The sequence below is a fragment of the Lepidochelys kempii genome, chromosome 9 (genome assembly GCF_965140265.1).
Source record: "Lepidochelys kempii isolate rLepKem1 chromosome 9, rLepKem1.hap2, whole genome shotgun sequence".
Taxonomy (NCBI): domain Eukaryota; kingdom Metazoa; phylum Chordata; order Testudines; family Cheloniidae; genus Lepidochelys; species Lepidochelys kempii.
Window position 1 is genome coordinate 64369668 of NC_133264.1, and position 21764 is coordinate 64391431.

The 21764-nt window shown below is 49.4% G+C and overlaps 1 protein-coding gene across 9 annotated transcripts in view; it reads left to right on the forward strand.

The window, feature by feature from the left end:
* FRMPD3 (FERM and PDZ domain containing 3) overlaps window positions 1–20779 on the forward strand; it is a 142648-nt gene extending 121869 nt beyond the window's left edge. For all 9 annotated transcript variants that reach the window (XM_073360770.1, XM_073360762.1, XM_073360763.1 and 6 more), the window contains 3 exons: window positions 10622–10769; window positions 14607–15428; window positions 17907–20779. In XM_073360770.1, the coding sequence (XP_073216871.1) occupies window positions 10622–10769; window positions 14607–15428; window positions 17907–20743 (3807 nt within the window). In that variant the 3' untranslated portion in view covers window positions 20744–20779. The remainder of the gene's footprint in view (window positions 1–10621; window positions 10770–14606; window positions 15429–17906) is intronic.
* Window positions 20780–21764: the final 985 nt, after the last annotated feature.

The following is a 21764-nucleotide window of genomic DNA, read 5'->3' on the forward strand; positions in this document are numbered from 1 at the left end:
TTCAAGCAGGGGGTTGGACTAGATGACCTTCTGAGGTCGCTTCCAAACCTAACCTTTAAAAAAAAAAAAAGAAAGAAAAAGGTGTGGCCTCACCAGTGCCGAATAGAGGAGAATAATCACTTCCCTCGCTCTGCTGGCAATGCTCCTACTTATACAGCACAAAATGCCGTTAGCCTTCTTGGCAACAAGGGCACACTGTTGACTCATATCCATCTTCTCCTCCACTGTAACCCCTAGGCCCTTTTCTGCAGAACTGCTGCCTAGCCACTCGGTCCCTAGTCTGTAGCAGTGCATGGGATTCTTCCATGCTACGTGGAGGACTCTGCACTTGCCCTTGTTGAACCTCATCAGATTTCTTTTGGCCCAATCCCCTAATTTGTCTAGGTCCCTTTGTATCCTATCCCTACCCTCCAGCGTACCTACCTCTCCTCCCAGTTTAGTGTCATCTGCAAACTTGCTGAGGGTGCAACCCACACCATTCTCCAGATCATTAATGAAGATATCCCTGGGTCCCAGCAATCCCCAGATGCCAGAATGGCCTGTTGGAGTCGTGGGCACACCAGTGTGCAGGTGGCCCCGGATCAGCACGATAAAAAAGTGGCCTAAATCCACTTTCACCAGCCACCTTTCTCAGCAGCACTGAGTGCTGCTTCCTCATCTGCCACTCAGGGGCTGGGCCATGACTTTTAAAGTGACAGTGTCCCGTTAAAGGCAGCTCAGAGGCTGTTTAGCACAGTTCCCTGGTGGTTGTTTTTTTCTTTATTTTTGCTGAGGAATACAAGATCTCTTCTACATACAAGTGTCAAGAGGGGACACAATGTCATCAAAGTCCAGACAGAGATGAGACTAGTGCCATCTCATTGCAGCATTTAAAAATCCATATGACAGTCCCAGCGGGATTTATTCCAGGCCCAATTTCCAATGCAAAGGATGTAGCGAGGCTGGTTAGTTTAATCCCAAGGAACTCTGAGCCTAGGCTTTCCATGGAAGGGTGGTAGTTGCCCTAAAAATAAGAGCATCAAGCAGACAGACAGCTGATTAGATCCAAGGCTTGTTCTTTGAGTTCAGATCTGACATTCGTTTCCTTTCTCACTGCACTCATGATGTGATTAATCCATCCCTTTCTATTGAAGCAATCATTGCACTGGGTTTTGACTCATTACAGCTGTATTTATTTTTGTGACACAGCCACCTTGTAGTTAGTTGCTTTTTATTATTATTATTGATATTCGTGGAGACATCCTCCTGTGCTCCTCTAAAAATTACATTGGTCCTGGAACTAGGGGTGTTGGGGGGGCAGTAGCTTGAAGTAGTAATAAACCCAAATACGTGCTTCTGCCTTCAGCACCCCCGCTATGAAAATTGTTCCACTGGTGTCAGATTTGTGCACGCAGCCAGGATGCCCCCTGGGACCTGGCTAACCTCACAATGGCATCTGTGGATTCAAAGGGTCCATCTTTTCCCAGTGGAAATTGCCACCTGGACTGCATGTCATACCCAGCTTAGGCGCACGTCTGAGTGAGACGCTAAGATGAGGTGCAGAAGTGGCATGGGAGCTGGTGATTAGCCAAGCACAGTTCAATCAAAAGCATCAGGGTAATCGATTTCATGTCTCCCAGCAGGGCCTGCTGCCAGCCAGCACTTAGCACAGATCAGGACTTTACAAAGGAAAACAACAAAAAAATTAATTCAGAAAGATCTCTGGCTGCTACTGTGCCTGGAATCTGGCTATTGATTTCAGTGTCTTGCAGGGGCCTTTGGGCTGCTTCCAGTGTGTAATGGAAATAAAAGGCCTTTCTACAAGTACAATCTGTAGCTTTCTAATCCTTGCATTGACTGGGCTGACACTTCCCCTCCTGCTCCCCCAGGGCCCCCTCCCTCATATAAGTGACAAAGCAGGTGAATAACTGCAGTGCACATTGAGGAACCTTCCCTGGTGGGTAGAATAATGCTGGGCCAGATCCTGGAGAAAAGTCAATAGAATGATGCTGGATTGGCAGCCGCTGAAGATTCGCCAATCCTCATTGCTACATGGAGGAGCCAGGCCTTCCTGCGGTGTAGTGCAAGATCTGGGCCTTCCCCATTGTCATGGTGCTGCTCACCGTGGTCACTCAGAGCTTCGCGGTGGCAGCAGGGATGGAACTCAGACCCTGCTTCTCCCAAAGCAAGGCTTCAAAACAGCTGCCGTAAAGGAAACTCTCCACGAGCAGTATCACACCTATGACATACAGTGAAGCAGTTCTGATTCTAGCCATTGGTGCACGTACACCCATGCCCCTGCATGACAGGACTAGCATCGATCTTTAAAACATTTTGGGGCAGAGGTGGACTGAGTTTATTCACAAACATTGCCATCAACATCTGTTTTATAGGAGCTACTGGTACAATTATAAAGACTGGGAGGGAGGCAATCGGATATCAAACAGACCTTCCTGTTATGCAATGTACAGGCCTTTCTAATGGTGATGGGGGGGGGGAGGGTATATGTGTATAAGTAACAGGATCTGCTATTCTAAACTGCATGAATCCATTCGTTTTATTTGCACTGAACCATGCTGAAACCCTTCCTTCTGGAGAGAGTGAGAGGAAGATTGAGACTTTTTTCTTAGGCTTCTAGTTGGGAGGAGCAGATGGAAATGCTGCTAACCAGACTCTTGCTAGTTAATTAAAACAAGGCACCCAACAATATGTGGTGTCAGAAGTAGACACACTCCTCTGCCATCTAGAACACCGTGGATATTGCTGGCTTTCCTGCACTCAAAATGAACTGGAATTGGGCAGCAATTCAGAAACAGGATAAAGGTCCAAACAGCTTGTGGAACTGATATTTTCTGGACCATATGAAGCCAATCTGAATAAGAAACAAATGCAGCTATCCAAGACTGTGGACAGGGGCAAAAGCAGAGGCACTTTCAGCATGCGGTCCGCTCCATCGGTGCAGAAGATTGGAAAGCACTGAGAACTTGCTTTGATAAATATAAAGCATATGCTATGCCGAAAACAAACCCAGTTTTTGATTGTTCAAAACTCCACAGCAAAGTGCAAGGAGTCAGAGAAACATTTGACTAGTCTGTAAGAAAATGTAAGATTACAGTGATATCACAGAGATGATATCACTCTATGAGACTGTGAGAGACTGTATCGTTGTTGGTGTAAAGAAGAGAGGAACTTCCCTGTGGAGGAGCCATGCTTTCCCTAGAAAAAGCTATGGAGATAGCTAGAGCTAATGAGCTAACAGGAGCCCAGCTAAAATCAGCAGCCACTGGAATCAAGGTGGAGAACGATACTCAAAGTTATATACCCATCAGGGTACTAACCCAAAGGCTCTGAAATTGGACAGAAGCTGCCAGAAATTAAGCAGATGACCAAATTTGGTCTGCAAAAGGGGTTGCTGATCAAACTGGAATAAACAGAATGACTTTACAAAGGCCTTCAGATTGTATACAAACAAAGCTGGGAATTTTCCTGATCAACAAATGACAGAGAAATAATGTTCCTGATCACAATGAGCTTTGAGTTGATAGAGTCAGAGCTAATAATGCTTAAGGAGAAAAAAAGTCAGGCACCAGTGAAGAACTGACAGTCTCGTTAGGCCCAGATGCTCAGATTATTAGCTACGAACTTGACACTAGAAGTCAAATAAACCAGAGAATGTAAATTATGTATATTCAGACCTCAGGTTCTATTGCAGCACATGAATGGGCATCTCTCTGGCTATGAGTGGACAGTGTAAAGTACACTGAAACAGATACAAAAATAACATACTTAAGCTTGAAGTTCATATTGTGGTTATGCCTATTCATGGATTTAAAGCCAGAAGGGACCATCTTGATCATCTAACCAGACCTCCGACATAAGGCAGGCAGAGAATTTCTCCCAGTGATTCTCCCATCAAGCCCTATCACTTCTGATTGAGCTACAGCATAACCTTTAGCAAGACATCTAATCTTGATTTAAAGACATGGAGTGATGAAGAATGCACCACATCCCTAGGGAAGCTGTTCTAAAAAGCTGTCCCATATTTCCTGTGTGAATTTGTCTAATATTAATGTCCTGATGGTGCTGGTTGAAAAATAGGAAAATGTTAATGGACATTTTCTTTAAAATTTTTGTTCTCTTTTTTTTTTCATTAAAATTTGAAATTTCAACATAAAAATTAATTGAAAAATCAAAATGTGGAAAAATTCAGCCAATTCTGTTTCCAGCCGCTCTGGATTTTATTGTGCTTTTATCTGTGAGTGTAAAGAGCTCTCAAGCATCAGATATCCTTGCCTCAATAGTGTACTTGTAAGTTGGGGTCTGGATGGATGTTGACATCTTGACTGGACTAAGCTGGTGCAATGTGTAAATCCAGCTGAGACAAAGTTTGAAATTTTCAAAGGAATAGGATTGGTCCTTTAAATGTGTCCTCGTTTCTCTTGACCCAACATTCATCCAAAAGGTGCCACTGCACGGCAGAAAGCAGATGAATAATTCAGTAACAACATCCACAGAAAGAAACTGTAATGAGAGTGATCCAGTAAGCTGACATTCAAAAACCATAACATTCAAAAACCAGTTGGAGAACACTTCAATCTCTCTGGTCACTCGATTACAGACCTAAAAGTGGCAATTCTTCAACAAAAAAACTTCAAAAACAGACTCCAACGAGAGACTGCTGAATTGGAATTAATTTGCAAACTGGACACCATTACATTAGGCTTGAATAAAGACTGGGAGTGGATGGGTCATTACACAAAGTAAAACTATTTCCCCATGTTTATTTCCACACCCTCCCCCCCCCCCACTGTTTCTCACACGTTCTTGTCAACTGCTGGAAATGGCCCACCTTGATTATCACTACAAAAGGTTTTTTTTCTCTCCTGCCAGTAATAGCTCACTTTACCTGATCACGCTCGTTACAGTGTGTATGGTAACACCCATTGTTTCATGATCTCTGTGTATATAAAATCTCCCCACTGTATTTTTCACTGCATGCATCCAGTGAAGTGAGCTGTAGCTCGAGAAAGCTTATGCTCAAATACATTTGTTAGTCTCTAAGGTGCCACAAGTCCTCCTTTTTTTTATGCGGATACAGACTAACACGGCTGCTACTCTGAAACATCCACAGAGAGCATCATCCAGGGAAGGGTAGATCTGTTGGTGATATGTGGTCAAGAGATTCCAGCCGTGATACAGTAATGATCCCAGTGAAAGAATGGGCACCCAGAACATGCCAGTTAGTGATCAGAAAATGGCAGATATGAAACAAGTCATCATGAAAGGTCAACATGTGAAATGTAAAAATGAAATGGTCAGGCATTAGAAGGAAATAACCTCGCATAGGAGCCAGGGAGATGAGCACTCAATCTTGCAGTAGTGTTTAAGGGTGAGAGAGGATTTCATGTGCATGGAGACAAGATACACCAGTATGAAGACACATGGAGCTTGTGCCATGGAGAACAGAAAACAAATGCCCATGACATACTGTGACATTCTATACCTTGGGGGAGCATACTGTAACCCCCATATTCTTCATTTTCATATAATCGGGATCTTACCTATAAAGCATGCCTTATCAGGGGAAAGGTTATGATCTGCTGAAAGTTATTTCTCTATCCATAGATGTGTATCATTAATGCATATGAAGTTATGAGAATTGTGTTGTATGGTGGTCACTAAAACATGCTGTAAATTGGGGAATCAGCCAGATATTAGTTCCCCAGAGGCAACAGCAAGGAAAGTAACCAACGCCTGGGCGAGGTGTCAAACAACCCATCAACAGCCATTGTCCAGCAAGGGAACAATGCAATGACTCACCTGCATGAGGCCCCACCAGGGGAATTGCTCAACCTTGCTTGGAGGGACTCAGCGATGCACACAGGCGTGCGTGGACTTGTGTTCTACAAGCACATGGACTGAGGGTATAAAACAGGCCGAGTGGACACATCCTGGGCCCTTCTCCTGCCCCCACCTATGCTGCAAGCAACCAAGACACTGAGAAGAAGACAGGACTCCAACACAGAAGATTGGCCCAGGTTTAAGGAACAAATCTGTATATTAAGGACTGCAATATCCAGTGGGGTGAGAAAAACTGCTTAATCTAGATGTTGCGCAGTCTAATAGGGTTGAGAGTTTAGACTGCGTGCTTTTATTTTATTTCCTTTTGGTAACCACTCTGACTTGTTATGCTTTGACTTATAATCACTTAATATCTATCTTTATAGTTAATAAATCTGTTTGTTTATTCTACCTGAAGCAGTGCGTTTGGTTTGAAGCATGTCAGAGGCTTCCCTTGGGATAACAAGCCAGGTACATATCAATTTCTTTTTTAAATTGACAAACTCATAGAAGCTTGCAGCGTCCAGTGGACACAACCTGGCACTGCAAGATGGAGGTTCCTAGGGTTGTGTCTGGGACCGGAGATATTGGCTAGTGTCATTTGCTTGCAAGTAGCTGGGAGCAGCTTACATGCCAGAGTCTGTGCGTGAACAGCCCCGGAGTGGGGGTTCTCACAGCAGAGCAGGGTAAGGCTGGCTCCCAGAGTCAAGGATTGGAGTGACCTAGCAGATCATCGGTCTGGATAACACCAGAAGGGAATGTCACACAACATGATGCATATTAGAAACTGACCAAATTGTCTCAAGACATCCCATATGCCTCAATTAAGCATCTAAGCCTATTCAGCAAAGCACTTACACACGTACTTCCATTCCATTGACTTCAATGAGACTTAAGCACATGCTTAAAATTAAGCATGTACTTAAGTGTTTTGCTGATTGGAGAAAGATTTAAGCAAGTGCTTGAAGCTTTGCTGAACTGAAACCTAAAAGAGCATGCCTATATAAAAGGATCAGTAATACCACATGAGCTGCCATGAGGACTACAGCAGACCACTGGCACTGATTTGTTTATGTGGAACAACACAGGCTGTATAAGTGTTGTTGATTATTACAATAGTAGTTAGGATACCGGAAGCCCTGCAATAATCCGGAAGAGTTGATTTTCCAGACATAGAATACCTGGGGGGGGAAATAACAGTCTTTGACAATACCCCTCACTGTTCCTTACAGGTCTTTGCCAAACAGTGAGATTCTAAACCCATCGTGGTAAATCCATGTTATCCACAAAGAGAAAACAATCAAAGCCATAAAACACAGCTCAGTTCCTTTATTATTATTACTCAGCAGCTCAACTGAAAGCTGTTCAAAGCTAGTAAATTCCCCAGCAACATTGATTGTAAATTGAACAACTGACTATTCAGAGTGGAAATTTTTCCCATTTATTCCCAAATCTGATTTAACAAAGTCTCTTTTTAACAACCCATTTTCCTTGCATGCTTGGAATATATAATATAACCAAGTATCTTTTTAACAACTCATTCTCCTTGCATGCTTGGAACATATGGACCTAGATTGATAGGATTTTAAAGTATCTTGGTTTACCCCCTCCTTTGTCTCTCATTCATAATACCTTCTCTTTTCTTTTACCAGCCCAGTTAGGGGGTAAGCAACTGGATCAAGTGTGATGTGGTACAACTAACAATGTCATTTAATTTTCACTAATAAAACCTTCACACTTGACCAATTGTATAACAAAACTAGCACCCGTCATTTGCCTAAATGTCATTATCGTTTAATCAGGCAATGTGTTTTGCCGAATAACAAAGCAGTAATGCTAAGCTAGTAATGCTAATTGGAATTAAGACTTCTTGCTTGCAGAATAATAATGCTATAGTCAGCTGGGATGCGCATCTTACTAATTACCAAACAAAAACTGAGTAGCTGTGCTCACTTGGAGACATGGCAAGGGACACTCAGCATTGGTAATCCTCATACGTTCAGCCCTTTGGCTTTCAGATATCTGCAGAAAGTGCCAAGTTGCATTGATTGCAGAGTCACTCAGAACCCAGTCCTGTTTCGTTCCTGATAGAATATACAGATCGGGCTTCTCTGACAATGATTTGCATTGGAGAGAGCGTGGACAATCTGGCTGTCTGATTCATATGGTGGAATTGTCCAAAAATCAAAATATTGTGATTTTAGTAGAAAAAATTCTTGAGGCTAGGTTCTCACTGCATCCGCTCCACTTGCCGCAAAGGAGTGAGGAGGCATCAGGGAGCTGGTTACCCAGCCCTGGCATCTCTTAGAGCTCTGCCACTCCCGCTGTGCAAGGGTGGGCAGGCAGCTGGTACAGAAGCTGGCTCCATCAGATTTTTGCCAGTAGGGAGTTCTCTTCCACAAGGGGACTACTCCAGTAGCCATTTATGACCATTGCTTGGCTGGCTGGTTCTTGCTCACGTGGTCAGGGTCTAACTGATCGCCATAAGTGAGGGTCAGGAAGGAATTTCCCCTCAGGTCAGATTGGCAGTGCCCATGGGGGTTTGTCACCTTCCTCTGCAGCATGTGGGGTGCCAATCACATGCCAGGATTATCTAGGTATATCTCACTTCATTGTTTCCCTGCCATTGCAGGGGCCTTGGGCACTGGTGTACCTTGGTCCTTCCAATTTTCTGCCTGTGGCACATAAAAGTCATGTCTCCTGTGGACTGTAATACTGTGATCTAATTTCGGCTGTTGGATTTAGTGTGCAGGTGGTGGTGGTGGCCTGTGAGTTACAGGAGGTCAGATTGGATGATCTGGGGGTCCCTTCTGCCTTTAAACTCTGTGACACTCCGACCAGAATCTGCCCTTTGCACCACCAGCACACAACCCAGAATCTGGCCTTTGAATTGAATTTTATCCCCTCCCTTAGCACCATCAGATGCTGACAGTTGCTTCTGCAGCCTCGGTCAGGTCTTATCACTTCATTTCTTGTTGTTAGCTCTCAGATTACTCTTGCTGCAGACTGGAAAAACCAAGTGCTCCCTCCTTCGACAGACAACTTCAAACACCTGGGAAGTCTTCAGCATGGAGAAAAGGGATTAGCCTCCAGCAGAAATCTGGCAGAGGGGCATTGCTTGCCATGTACATTGGCCAAACTGTACAGTCTCTACGTAAAAGAATAAATGGACACAAATCAGACGTCAAGAATTATAATGTTCAAAAACCAGTCGGAGAACACTTCAGTCTCTTTGGTCACTTGATTACAGACCTAAAAGTTGCAATTCTTCAACAAAAAAACTTCAAAAACAGACTCCAACGAGAGACTGCTGAATTGGAATTAATTTGCAAACTGGATACAATTAACTTAGGTTTGAATAAAGACTGGGAGTGGATGTGTCATCACACAAAATAAAACTATTTCCCCATGTTTATTTCTCCCACCCCCACCCCACCCCCCACTGTTCCTCACACGTTCTTGTCAACTGCTGGAAATGGCCCACCTTGATTATCACTACAAAAGGTTCCCCCCTTCTCCCCCCCCCCCCCGCTGGTAATAGCTCACTTTACCTGATCACTCTCGTTACAGAGTGTATGGTAATACCCATTGTTTCATGTTCTTTGTGTATATAAATCTCCCCACTGTATTTTCCACTGAATGCATCCGATGAAGTGAGCTGTAGCTCATGAAAGCTTATGCTCAAATTCGTTTGTTAATCTTTAAGGTGCCACAAGTCCTCCTGTTCTTTTTACAGTGATGTGTGGCTCTCATTTGCACTGGCCTCAGTTTGTTTACATTTAACCCCCTTGAACCACTCCCTTCTAGAGAATTTGACTTCTATGGACTGGGCACTCATAGGCTTTCAGACTGGGGGTCTGCCCTGAGTCCAGCCATCAAAGGCCAGCCACACTGCAGCTGCACCTGTGCAAACCCCTAATACATACAGGCACACGCTATCGCATCAGCAGAGCAGCTTGAACTGCGCCAGTGCAAATAGCCATTCTGCCTGTCTACCCCAAGGGTTTAAACTGGTTCAGCTTTGCCGTGCCTGGCCACTGATGGCAGGAACTGGGGCAAATCCCCAGTGTATCCAAAGCCTTATCTTTGCAGGTGGAAATAAAGTCCACTCTTAACAACGGCCTCTACCTAGTGTGGCTAAAACAGGATGATGGTGGTGCAGGGGGTGGGATGGTGATTGCGACAATTTTACCATATCAGAGTTGCAGGGGCTATATTCTATACAGAGAATAGCTGAGATTGTGTCTGAGCTTTCCCTTAAAGCAGGGATTAAAATCCTTTCATAGCATGAGAATCAATGTTTCTCCTAAACAAAATGACACCGCTTGCTCCTAAGGCACAGATTTAATTTTCCAGATCGTTAGCAGTAAATCTCTGCCACAGGTGAGGAGTTAATAATTCACCCTTCCTGAAGTTTCATTGCTGGAAGCTCACATTTCTTCAGACCCCTGTAGGTCCCGGTGGCTTCGTTTTAACACCGGGTGGCGTTGGTAGAGTTAGAGCTATGTGAAATCTCGTACCTTGTTTTTCTGTTTGGGGATAAGGAAGAGGAAGCGGTGTTTTTTCACCCCATGATACAGCCGAGTCATGTTTCTTGGGTCGCTGGTTTCTTCTCTGTGGATCTGGTTGTGTGGCAGAGCCATGGCTGAGGGGGAGAAGTGGGGAGCATTCCCCTCCCACTTAGAAAGAACACAATCCAGTGTAGGACCCACAAACACAGTCCCCTTCGGTGCACTTGGCTTCATTTGTGTATCAGCTGAAACCCATTGCCTTTATTTGCTTTTCCCTTTTTCCTTTCCAGCCGCTGGTGCTGCTGATGGAGTGGCCCGAAGCCACCAATTTTGCCTGCCTGATAGCAGGCTACTGCCACCTCTTGGTGGACACGAAGAAGATGATCTTTTCTAGGCCGTCCAGCCAGCCACCGCCTCCTCCTCAAATTTCCAAGGCAGGTACGTTTCAGCCTCTGGTTTTTGTGCCCCCTACCCCGCTATTTAGCACAGTTAGGATGGATTCCTTCTGAAATCTCCTCTTCATTGGGATGGAAGCAAAACCAACAGGGGCCCTTTCTACACAGCAGGCAGCATTGGCTAGCAGGAGAAAGCTGGGTTTCAGAAGACAGAGGTGCTAGCTCTGGGTATACCACTGGCTCACTGAGTGCCCGTGGTAAATCTCTTAATCTCTTGGTTCCTCTGTCTGTGAAAGGGTATCAGTAATTATACCCCCACCTCTGGTCACACGCAAAGCAGCATTTAGTATCATAATATCCAATCCACATGGAAGATCTAAGCTGGCTCAGCACATTCCTGTCATTTATAAAGACTTAGTGCCACCAGCAAAAATCAGCACTGGATCCCCACAGGCCAGCTTGCAATGTCCCTGCAGAGATGATGTGCAGACGCTGTGACTCACGATCCTACAGTTGGCATGAGTTTGCAGGGTTCTTCGCTGAGGAGGCTGTCCTGAGCATCTGTGCAGAACAAAGGGACTGTACTTGGGAATGTTTTTCTGCTGCCTTTACTGATCTGCAGAGATGTAGATTCAGACACACCGACATCCTCCAGGGAGTGTTGGAGGAGCTGCGCTGAGGGCTTCTGGCACTGCAGCTGTTGTGCATTAGAACCGAAGGTGTGTGGCCCAGATTCCCAAAAGTGACTCATGATTTTGGGTGCCTTAATTTTGAGGTGTCCAACCTGAGAACCTTAGAGGGGCCTGGGTTTCAGGGGTGTGTGCTTAGCACATCTGGAAATCACGCCACCTTTAAAGGGGACTCATGTTGGGCACCCAAAATCACCAGTCACTTTTGGAAATTTTGGCCTATGCAGGGGGCAATACAGAGTGTAGAAGCAGAAGCATGAGCTAGGCAAGGAGATTCTTCTTCGCTAAGATGCACATGGGGTTTCATGTCTCCATTTGAGATGGGGCCAGTTGACACTACCTTAAAGGGCCAATACCCATCACAGGATCCCATTCTGTAACTGAAACAAATGTGTCAGGGTAGATCCGGCCTCTTCCTCTGCAGCCACAAAGGACCCAGTGCCACACTGCCTGGGGGCAGGGTTGGGGAGCTCTCTCTGTGTCTTCATGCAGCTGGATTTGGGGTGTAGGACAGGAAAAGAAGTGGAGGGAGGCAACGCATTGGTGGCTGTTTGGATCCAACAGCCAATTTATCCCTGTAGCATGGTGACACAGGAGCGCCTGTGGCCTGCAGGGTGAAATTCTTTCCCCCTCCAGCCCCACTGGAACCCGATGCACCAGCCCAGCTGCCCAGGTTTGGTACAGAAGGGTTGGATTTAGCCCACAAAGACAGGTGAGACTCCCTCAGGAGAATGTGTTTCTGCAGGAGGGGTCAGAGAGCCCCCACGGAGTGAGACATATTACCTGGGCTCTGAATTTCCAGACTGCAGTCAGCCTGTGCCCAAATCTGAACTGTAAAATCAAGCCCTGGTTCCCACTCTTTGCCTGGGAGAGGAGCACATCTGTCTTCCCTGGGGACCACTGAAGTGTCCTGGGGAACCTTAGCTGTTTTTAGGGTATCATGTGCTGGTATTATCAGTTAAATCTGTCTCCCTTTGATGACGTCCCGCAGATCAGCTGTCCTTGACAGGAGCCAGTACACTTTGCTGCAGAATTGTGCAGTCAGGTCATGTGCTTCCCCTGTGAAAATCCTCTCAAAGTTGGTGTTAACACTAACGGTGACAGCTGATAGCTCAGCTGTTTGCCAGCTCCTCCTTACCCCACAGCCCAGAAACATACACAGCTGGCCCACAGAAGGGATTCAGATATGCAGCAAAGGTCCCCTCCTTGCCCCCAACTTTCCCTTGAATCAAATGGGCTCTGGCTCTGTGCCATGGGCAGGTGACTAGTGCCCTGTAGTACCAGGCAAGTACCCTGAGCTCAGTTCCTGAAGCCAGCCTCCTGCTTGCCCCTTGCTGAGGGGTCTGCAGGTGCAACAATGTGCTCAGCCTGAGACTAGGAGGTGGGGGAAGAGGGAGTGCCTTGCGCTACTCTGCAGTGTGGTCACTTCACTACCATGTAGGCAGAAGTTAGGTGGCTGTGATGTAGGGATGTGGAGGAGGGGATAAAGCAGAGGGCTCGTCCCTCCCGTACAATGGGTCACACTCCCACACAGACAAGTTTGTCACTTCAGCGTTTCACCACATCTGTTCACTTCAACCTAGACCTGGAGGTTGCCCGCTTCTAGAAGGGAGGGAATAGTTCAGTCTCCATGTCCTGTTTGGTCCTCAGTCTCTCTCTTGAGCCTTCTGACGAGGGAGCTGGCTTTGAACTGGTGACCTGGCAGTGAAAGTTCCATCGCCCATCCAAGTCCCCAGAGACGTGCAGTTCCTAAGAAAAGAGGGGTTCATGATGGAGGAGTTGCTGTTTAGCTATACAAATTTAGCTCCTAGCCACTGATGTCTCCATTTAAATATATTCTTGTTGCGGTTTTTATACTGCAGGTGATGAACAGTTTAATACAAATGTGCAGATTGGGAGACAAATTGCCCAAGTTGCTGAGCTAATGAATTCAGTAAGGATTTATTTGATTTTGTTTATACTTTGTAACAAGGAGCTTGTGTCCCTGGCACTAGTTCTCAGCAGAGCTGTGCAGGTCAGCTGCGAATGCAGTCAGAAATCGCTACAAGGCCTGGACTTTATGTCTCACCTTGCACAAAGAAATCGCCAGAGAGTGGAGGACACTCCATACATAATGTTTACTACTGATGCTAGAGGGCTGTAGTTGGTCTAGATGGTCTTAGTATCCTTGGTCCTGCCTCAGCGCTGGGGGCTGGATTAGATGACCGCTCGAGATCTTTCCAGCCCTACATTTCTGTGATCAGCAAGATCCAATGGCTGGAAGCCAGAGCTAGACAAATTCAAGGTGATTGTAAGGCACAAATTTTTAGCAGTGAGGGTAATTAACCAGTGGAGTAGAATCCCAAGTGGCAGATTCCCCATCACTTGGAGTCTTTACATTAAAAAGTAGATGTCTTCCCAACAGATAACTAGTTCCACCACACACTGTTGGGCTGGATGTAGGAACTGCTGGGTGGGGTTCTCTGGCCTGGACTAGATGATCACACTGGTCTTTCTGGCCCTAAAACCTACAAACCATTAGAATGAAGCTGGCAATTTTAGCTGCTGCATCTAGGTGGGAAATTCCTGTTCTGCTGAATGTCCCAGCTGGTTCTTTCAAGTAGAAGACATCTGGCACTCTGCTTAAGGCACCTGGTGTTCTTGCTGTGAGCCACAGAGCATATGAGCACGGCACACATCACTGTGCAGTTTGTCAAAGGGTCCTTTCTGCTGGGTCGCTGCCCACCTGTTTCTGTTGCTGTTACCTGGCACAGAAATGATACTTTTATGCATGTACTGGACGTTGTATATAAATTCTCTTACGCGACTGAATACTGGTGAATGTGCCACAGAGCTGGCAGCAGACTGCGGTAGCTGGACTGGGGAATGCACCAGGTGTGTTGCTGGAGAGCATATCAGCCGAGCTGGGAAAAGCTCTTGGCACACTGCGAGGGAGGGCTAGGCTTGGCTTAGCTGGGCTGGGAAGTGGGTGTGTTGAAGGAGAACAAGTAGCTGTGTCCACCTAGATTGTGCCCTTTGTGCTGCTGCATGTTTCATGCCCACTGTGGTGTCCCAAGGATTTTAAGGCAATAGGTAGACTAGCGGGAGGCAGGTGAATGTTGGTGACTCCCTACGGTGCATGATGGATTTTTTGACTGTCCCTTCCTTTTCATGGGCACTGCTCTAACATGATAATTGTTGTTTTGGTTTAGAATACATCAACCCGCACAACATCCACCGGCCGGCTGCAGTGGGGCCCTCGGGAAAGAAAGAGAGCGGGTTCTTGGGTGGCGCTGCCTCCAGCCCTAGGGAATCCAGCCCTCGAGTTCCCAAGGGGTCGGACTCAGAGCTCGTCAGCTTTTGTTACCTGCACATGCGGGAGCAGAGGAAGCAGCAAGAAAACAGGACAGACATCAATGAAAACCTGATCTTCTTTGAGGAAACCAGGCCCAGGACCAAATCCGACCCCACTTCCAAAAGCTCCGGCCAAGGCTATGACGGTGTTGCCAATGAGTACAATCCGGATGGCCTTGACCGGGACCGCCAGGCAAGTAGGGCAAGGGCCAACACCATGGACAACCACATGAGGAACGACGCCATGCGCTTCTACTGTAACTCCTGCAAAGCCAAACTCAAGAGCCGGCTAGCCTCTCAGAAAGGTGGCAAGCCTGCCAGCTCCCACGACAACATAGTGGACTTGATGTCCCTCCCGCCTCCGGGGAGCGATGAGGAAGAGGACGAGACCACTGCCCTGCTCCCCGCTATTGCTGCCCCGCCTCCGGGCTTTCGAGATAATAGCTCTGATGAGGATGACCCCAAGCGCAGGGCGGCCGCGCAGAGCCAGGAGCAGGGCCGGCACCTCTGCGGCATCCTGTACGACGAGATCCCCGTGACGCTGATAGACAGCGTGCAGACGCGGACAGTCCGAGACCACGCCCAGGAGCTGGACGATGCCCTGGTGTCCACCCTGCAGGCGCTGGAAGCTCTGGCTGCCTCGGAGGATTGTCCGCACCCCCAGCCACAGCAGACAGCAGGTAGTGGAGTAGGCAAAGCTTTTGTGCTTCCATGTACCATCTGGGGGTGAGTCTCCCCCTCCCTTTCTCTCTCCTCTCCTCCGCGTCTCTCTCTCCTCCTTTTGTCCGAGTTTTGATTCATATTTGGAGGGGATTCTGGAAGCACAGGCCTTAGCGAGAGCCCCATCCTGGAACTAGTGCAGAGCGGGAGTAGCCAGGCAGGTGCTGGGAAGCTTCTGGGGTGCTGGAGGATGGAATCCTCCTGTCTGAACTGGAGAGCAACAGCAGTCCCCATGGCTGGCGTGCTTCCTCCCTGCAGCTGGGATCCACCCAGCCACCTGCACCCCAAAAGCCATGCGGGCTGGGCCACAAGGAAGCCCTGCAGAGCAGCGTTCCGACATGCAGGGTGTGCCCTGAGCTGTGAGGGGCCCCCCAATCCTGGCTCCCCGCTCTCTGTGCTATACCCTCCATGGTGCTGCTGAGACAGCCCTGGAGGAGGGGGAAGTGGGGTAAGAGCTGCAGGTTCTTCAACACACTGCTGGAAAGATTACATGCAAACTTGGGGAATTTGCTCCAGACAGTGCAGGGTTGGTGGCGGTCTCAGTGACTCTCTGATCTGTGACCTCTGTCACCAACAACAGCACAGCTAGTGGATGCTGCCCAAATGGCCAGTACTCCAACATGCTTTGACAGCCCCTCAAAGAAACTCAGCGTGATCTGCTGCTGGCCGCACGGTGTGACAGCTGGCGCAGTGCTGCTGCCCTCCCTTCCCCCAGGGAATTGAGAAAGGGGCTGGGTTGAGAGCTCTGCCTGTGCACAAAGCAGGCCCAGTGTGAGTCCAGAGAGCCCCTTCCCAGACACGCTCTCAGGCTGGAAGGAGAGTTCAGTCTCTGCAGCACATGCCCTCCCTCAGAGCAGCAGTCAGTGTCAGTTGTGATGGGGACACCTGTCCGCTGTGAACTGGACTGGGACCATGCGGATTTCACACAAGCCAGCAAACAGCTGTCAGATGACTTTCAGTCACCAGTGAATTTGAACCAGCCACCTAGAAATGAAAGACCCCATAACCCCGTATCAGTTCCCTGAGACACCCACTTCCCTCGCAACCAAGGCTGATGTCAGGGACAGGGTATCCTGTAGAGATGACGCCATCAGTCTCCAGTACACTGCAGCATCTTCACTGTTCATAATGAAGAAGGGAAGGAAATCCCAGCTGGCAGTATGCAGTAATATCCTGGTTACCCTGCACCCATAGGCACCGACTCCGTGGGTGCTCCCACGAGGAAAAAATGGTGGATGCTCAGCAGCACCCCTGTCAGCTCCCCCTCAGCCCCCAGCGCCTCCTACCTGCCAGTGGGCCCCGCGAATCGGTGCCTCTCCCTCCCTCCCAGCCTTAAGCACACCGCAAAACAGCTGATCGCGGGGAGAGGGGGGTGGGATCATGGGAGGGAGGGGGGAGGAGCAAGGACACGGCATGCTCGGGGAAGGGGGCAGAACTGGGTGGGAAGAGGCAGGGCGAGGCCTTGGAAGGGGTGGAGTGGGGATAGGGCCTGGGACAGAGCCGGGGTTGAGCACCCCCCAGCATTTGGGAAAGTCGGCGCCTGTTTCTGGGAAGCTTTGTTACAACCCGTGCCCCTCGTGCATGGGACATGAGAGTGCAGCTGCTTTGGAAATCAGTGGCCCACTCCTTCCCCAAGCACAAACCATTTAGTCAGCCTCTCCCGAGGCAGCTCTTTTGCCTTTGGGCGAAGCAGAGCCAAAGCATGCCTCTCTATGTGGCTGATGTGTGCTGGTTAGTAATGATAGTGATGAGCCACCAGATCAACGCTGTGGGACAAACTCACCCCTGGCATAACCCCGCTGAAGTCAGACATTTGGCCCTGGGCGTTCACCGGGTTATCCTGCCCTGGTAGATTCTGCAGCTGTAAGCCACCTTGGCCAGGTTGCCCTTTTAAGTGCAAATGTGTTGTCAGTTGGATTCCTTCAGACTCAGTAAAGGGTGATCACACTAAGGCCTGCTGGGCGTGGGCAGCAACACGGGCCTCCCCCAATTCTCACAGATCCCCCTCCACGTTCCAGCAGTGTTGTTACTGCCAGGTTTCCCTCATTGCACCAGACGACTCCCTATGGCTCTACTGTTCCTAGTGCTGGAACCCTTCCCCGGGCCTCTTTCCAGGTTAAATGCTCTTGTTGAATTAAGACAGCAAGCCAGAGTGAAGCTGGCAATCAGTCTCAGTTAGACTTGCCTGGACTAATTCCCATTCACTCACAGAGGCATTGCCCAGAGCTGGTGAGCCAGTCAAGACCTCTCCAAGCTCCCAGCTGTGCTTCTTCTGGAGGTGGTGGGAGGAGGGAGCTGAGGTTTCTCTGCTGAAATTCTCTTTCCCCCAGCAAATGCTGCCGTCTTTGGGACTCTCCTGCCCCTCTGCATTGCTGTCTCCTCCAAGCAGCGGTGAGACCTGAGCATAACGTCCCCATGTTCCTCTTGTGTTTTCTCAGGTCTGATTGTTCTGGCTGCCATCACGCCCGAGTCCTCCTTGGACTCTGGCCACGAAACCAACTCCTCAGAGCTAACCGATGTCTCGGAGATGGTCTCGGTCATGAAGCAGCACCAGAATGCAGCCTACTTCCTGGCCCAGCACATCAACAAAGAAAACCTGCTCGCCAGGAAGGACCTTCCCTTTCGAATCCAGAGCTGTGCTGCCCAAGCCGTCCTCACCTCGCCATACCTTCTGGGGCGCCAGGAGCCAGGCCCTTCCCTGAAGTCAGCTTTCTCTAACCAGACCCCCAGCCTCGCTTGCAGCAGGAGTAAGCAGGAGCAGCAGCCCGGAGAGCAGAGTTACACTTTGGCTGTCCAGCCAGTGCACTCACCACAGCTGAATGAGCAGAAGAACAGGGGCGTGACAATGCCGGGCTCCGAATGCAAAGGCCCCAGCCACTCGAAAGCAGCCTTTGAGGTGTCGCTGCACGCTGCGGCTGCCTTGAGCAGGGACCAGGTGCAGGATCTACGGGAGAAGATTCCCAAAGAGGTCCGGCTGAGCCCTAAACTAACCCTGGATCCTAAGGGCGGAGTGACCATTTCAGCTGCTCTGCAGCAAGTGGTGAGCAGCAAAGGGTCGCCTGCCCAAGTGGCAGCTGTGGTGGCTAGTCCTAAAGCAGACAAGCAGGCCAGTGTGTGCAGCAGCTGTGTGCCTTCCAGTAGCAAGCATTTAAAATTTAAAGGGAGTCAGCCAACTGTGGAGACCTTGTGTGACTGCCAACCGCAGCCACAAGGTGAAGCCTCTCTGAGCCCGAAAGAGCCTCATGGCAGTAGGGGCAACGCTTTCCATCCCTCCCCTGTGGGTGGCGAAAGACAGCACCTCAAGACTTTTCCTTCAAAGAGCTACTTGCAGAAAGTGAGCGGAGACCCTGGAGGGAAGCCAGCAAGTGGGGAGCCAGGTCAGAAAGCAAAAGGTGATGCTGCTAACCCCGCGTACCAGAGACATATTGGTCCTGCAAGCCAAGGGGAGAAAATGCAGCATGAAAGTTGTGCCAAAAGCTTAAAAGCAGAGGATAGCAGTCTGCACCCTCCGTCCACCAGGAGCACCAGCGAGGATCCCAAAGGGCAGATCCAGCTGGTGTCCAGATCTGAGGGCTTGCAGATTAGCACTGTGCCTTCCAAGAAAGCGGAAAAGGTTTTGGAGGCGACCCAGCAGGACTCTGATGTTCCAGCTAAACCCAAAGCCCCGAAAGCCCACTTCAGGTTGAGGAAGCTGTTTTCTGCGACCTTCCCGACACGGCTGAAGAAGGAGACGGACGAGCGGCAGGCCCAGCTACAGAAGGTGAAACAGTACGAGCTGGAATTCCTGGAAGAGCTGCTCAAGCCAAAGACCAAAGGTGACCTCCCGCCACCGGAATACCTGCACCCTTCTGTGCCTGGGCGCTGCAGCTGTCAGCTGAAGAGCAGCCCTGTGCAGAAAGTCCCAGGGATGTCCAGGGAGCAGAGGCGCAGCTGCGACTGCAAGCGGATCTGCAGAGGGGTGAGACCGCACCCCAACCAGATAGCCGCACCGGAGCTGGAGAGGCGAGGGAGGGAGAAGACCCCTGACAACCAGAAGCAGGCAGAAGCAGGTAGGCTTACAAGCATGAGCAGCCCTTCTAAGGGCAGGCGGATTCGATCCACAAGCTTAGAGTCCAGAGACTACCGGTCAGATCCAGAGAATAGCATGTCTTGCTTGACAACGTGCACCTCCCGGGGAGAGTGCATGGGGGCACCGCACTACAAGAAGCTGATGCGCCGCTACAGTGTCAGCGAAATAGACCAGACTGACCGAACATCTCTCTCCTCTGACATCTACCAGGACACCTATCCAGCCAAGCAGAAAGGCTTGCAGAGTGAGGGTGACCCCGGGGCCCACAGCTCCGCGCCTAAGAGCAAGATCCAGGAATCCCCAAGAACAGGTGACGCATCTTACGTTCAAATAGCACAAGAGAAGAAGAACCAGAAGGGCTCGGCGGCTTTCTCCATCCAGGAGGAGATGTACCCTAGTCATGCTGAGCTGCCGGAGGAAGATATGGAGGACAAGAAGTGCTGCTCCATCCGGTATTGCTTCTACTATCGGAAGTGTGACGTGGCAGATGATGGGAGTGAGAAGGATGAGCTCTCTTATTCCATCCCCATGCAGATCCTGCCAGGCATGAAGCTGGACAATCAGATGGTCCCGGTAATGAGCAGGACCCTTCAGGTCCTGGATGCCACTGCCTGCAGCAGCCCTGAAGACAGCCAGACCCAGGAGATAGACTTAAGGACCTCCACCTTTGAGGGGAGCCTGGCTAAGGTCCATGCCCTTCGAGGCCATGCTTATGCATTGCCAGATGGGTTTCTGGCAGTGCAGATGGACACTAATGAGCTCCTGACCATCTTAAGGCAGTGTGTGGTGAGCCCTGAAGTTCGGGATTGCAAACCCTACATCTCCCAGCTGGCCGAATACAAGCAAGAGCTTGCCCTGAAGTTCAAAGAATTCAGGGCATCCTGCCGCAGGGTGGCAGCCGTGGACAAGAGCCCGACGCACATGCTCTCAGCAATCACAAGCAGCTTCCAGGTGCTGAGCAGCCTCATCGAGACGTTCGTTAAGCTAGTGTACATCGTGCGTTCAGAGTCCCAGCGCCAAGAGCTGCTGACCAAGGTGGAGGAGGTGGTGCGGAATTACACCTTCTTACTGAGGGCGGCGGAGGAGTCGACGGCCAGAACGCTGAGTCACCACCAGGCGGCAGAGCAGCAGTCCCGCCAGTCAGCCACGGTTGCAACTGTTATGAGCACATTCACGCGCTCCTTAAAGACGCTGATCAATAAATAAGCTGGCTACAGAACCGAAGGAACCAGCGTATTCCAAGCTGTGTGTCAGTGGTTCTTGTAGTGAGTGTGTCCCTGCAGGGAAGGCCTGTTTGTAACGGGGGCTGCAGGGGCAAAGACATTCTTTACTTCTCTGTGGAGTGTTAGCTGCATTGGTGGACTTTGAAGGAGAAACTTAAGTCTATAGTTAGCTGTCTGCCAGCCTGTAGGTGGGCTCCAGGCGGCCACTCTGCATGCTCTCCCATGCCGTCTTGTCAATGACCTTACCTGGGAGGTGTAGCAATTCACGCCCCCTGCTAATTTGGGTCTGGGTCTCCCCTGTGCAGACAGCTGACACTTCTTACTTTATCATGGTTCACTGGGCCAGTCTGTAAGTAGGAACTGAGCTGAGACCCTCCAGCTGCACTTGGGTCCGAGTCCGCTTGGATCCAAGCCAGCATCTTGCCACGAAAACAGCTCTTACGCCTCCAGAGACCCTCAGACTACAAGTGCTGCCCTCAGCAGCAGAAGGGATCTTAAATATAAAAGTCCCCACGGCCACGTTAGAGGGAGTGAAGTAGTCTCAAGGTGGGGGGAATCCTATAGACCTGATGCAGGGAGTTGGGTTGCCCTAGCAGATTTCAGAATGCCAGCCCAGGTGTGCATGCACTTGCTCTGGTCACTAGTGCAAGGTAGCATCCCAGGGTTACAACTTAATGCACCCAAGCAGGGTGTCTTTTCCTTCTTCCTCAGCTGGATGGATATAGCTGAGTTAAAGAACACCTGGGGAACCCAGCCTGTTTCCATAGTTATAACAAGCCACAGGCTGGGCTAGCAGCTATGCATAGACCTCCTTGACCCATCTCTCCAGGTACTGTGAAGGCTCAGTCCTCACCCTCTCTCCACAGCCCTGTGGGACGGTGTGGTAATGTCCATTAGGGAGTGAGCAGCAGAGAGTAAACCCAACTGGCTTTCACCTATAGCATGTGGTTGGAATTCAAGAGTTGTTCTGGAAGTGAGACACGAGTTCCACCTCATGAGCCAGT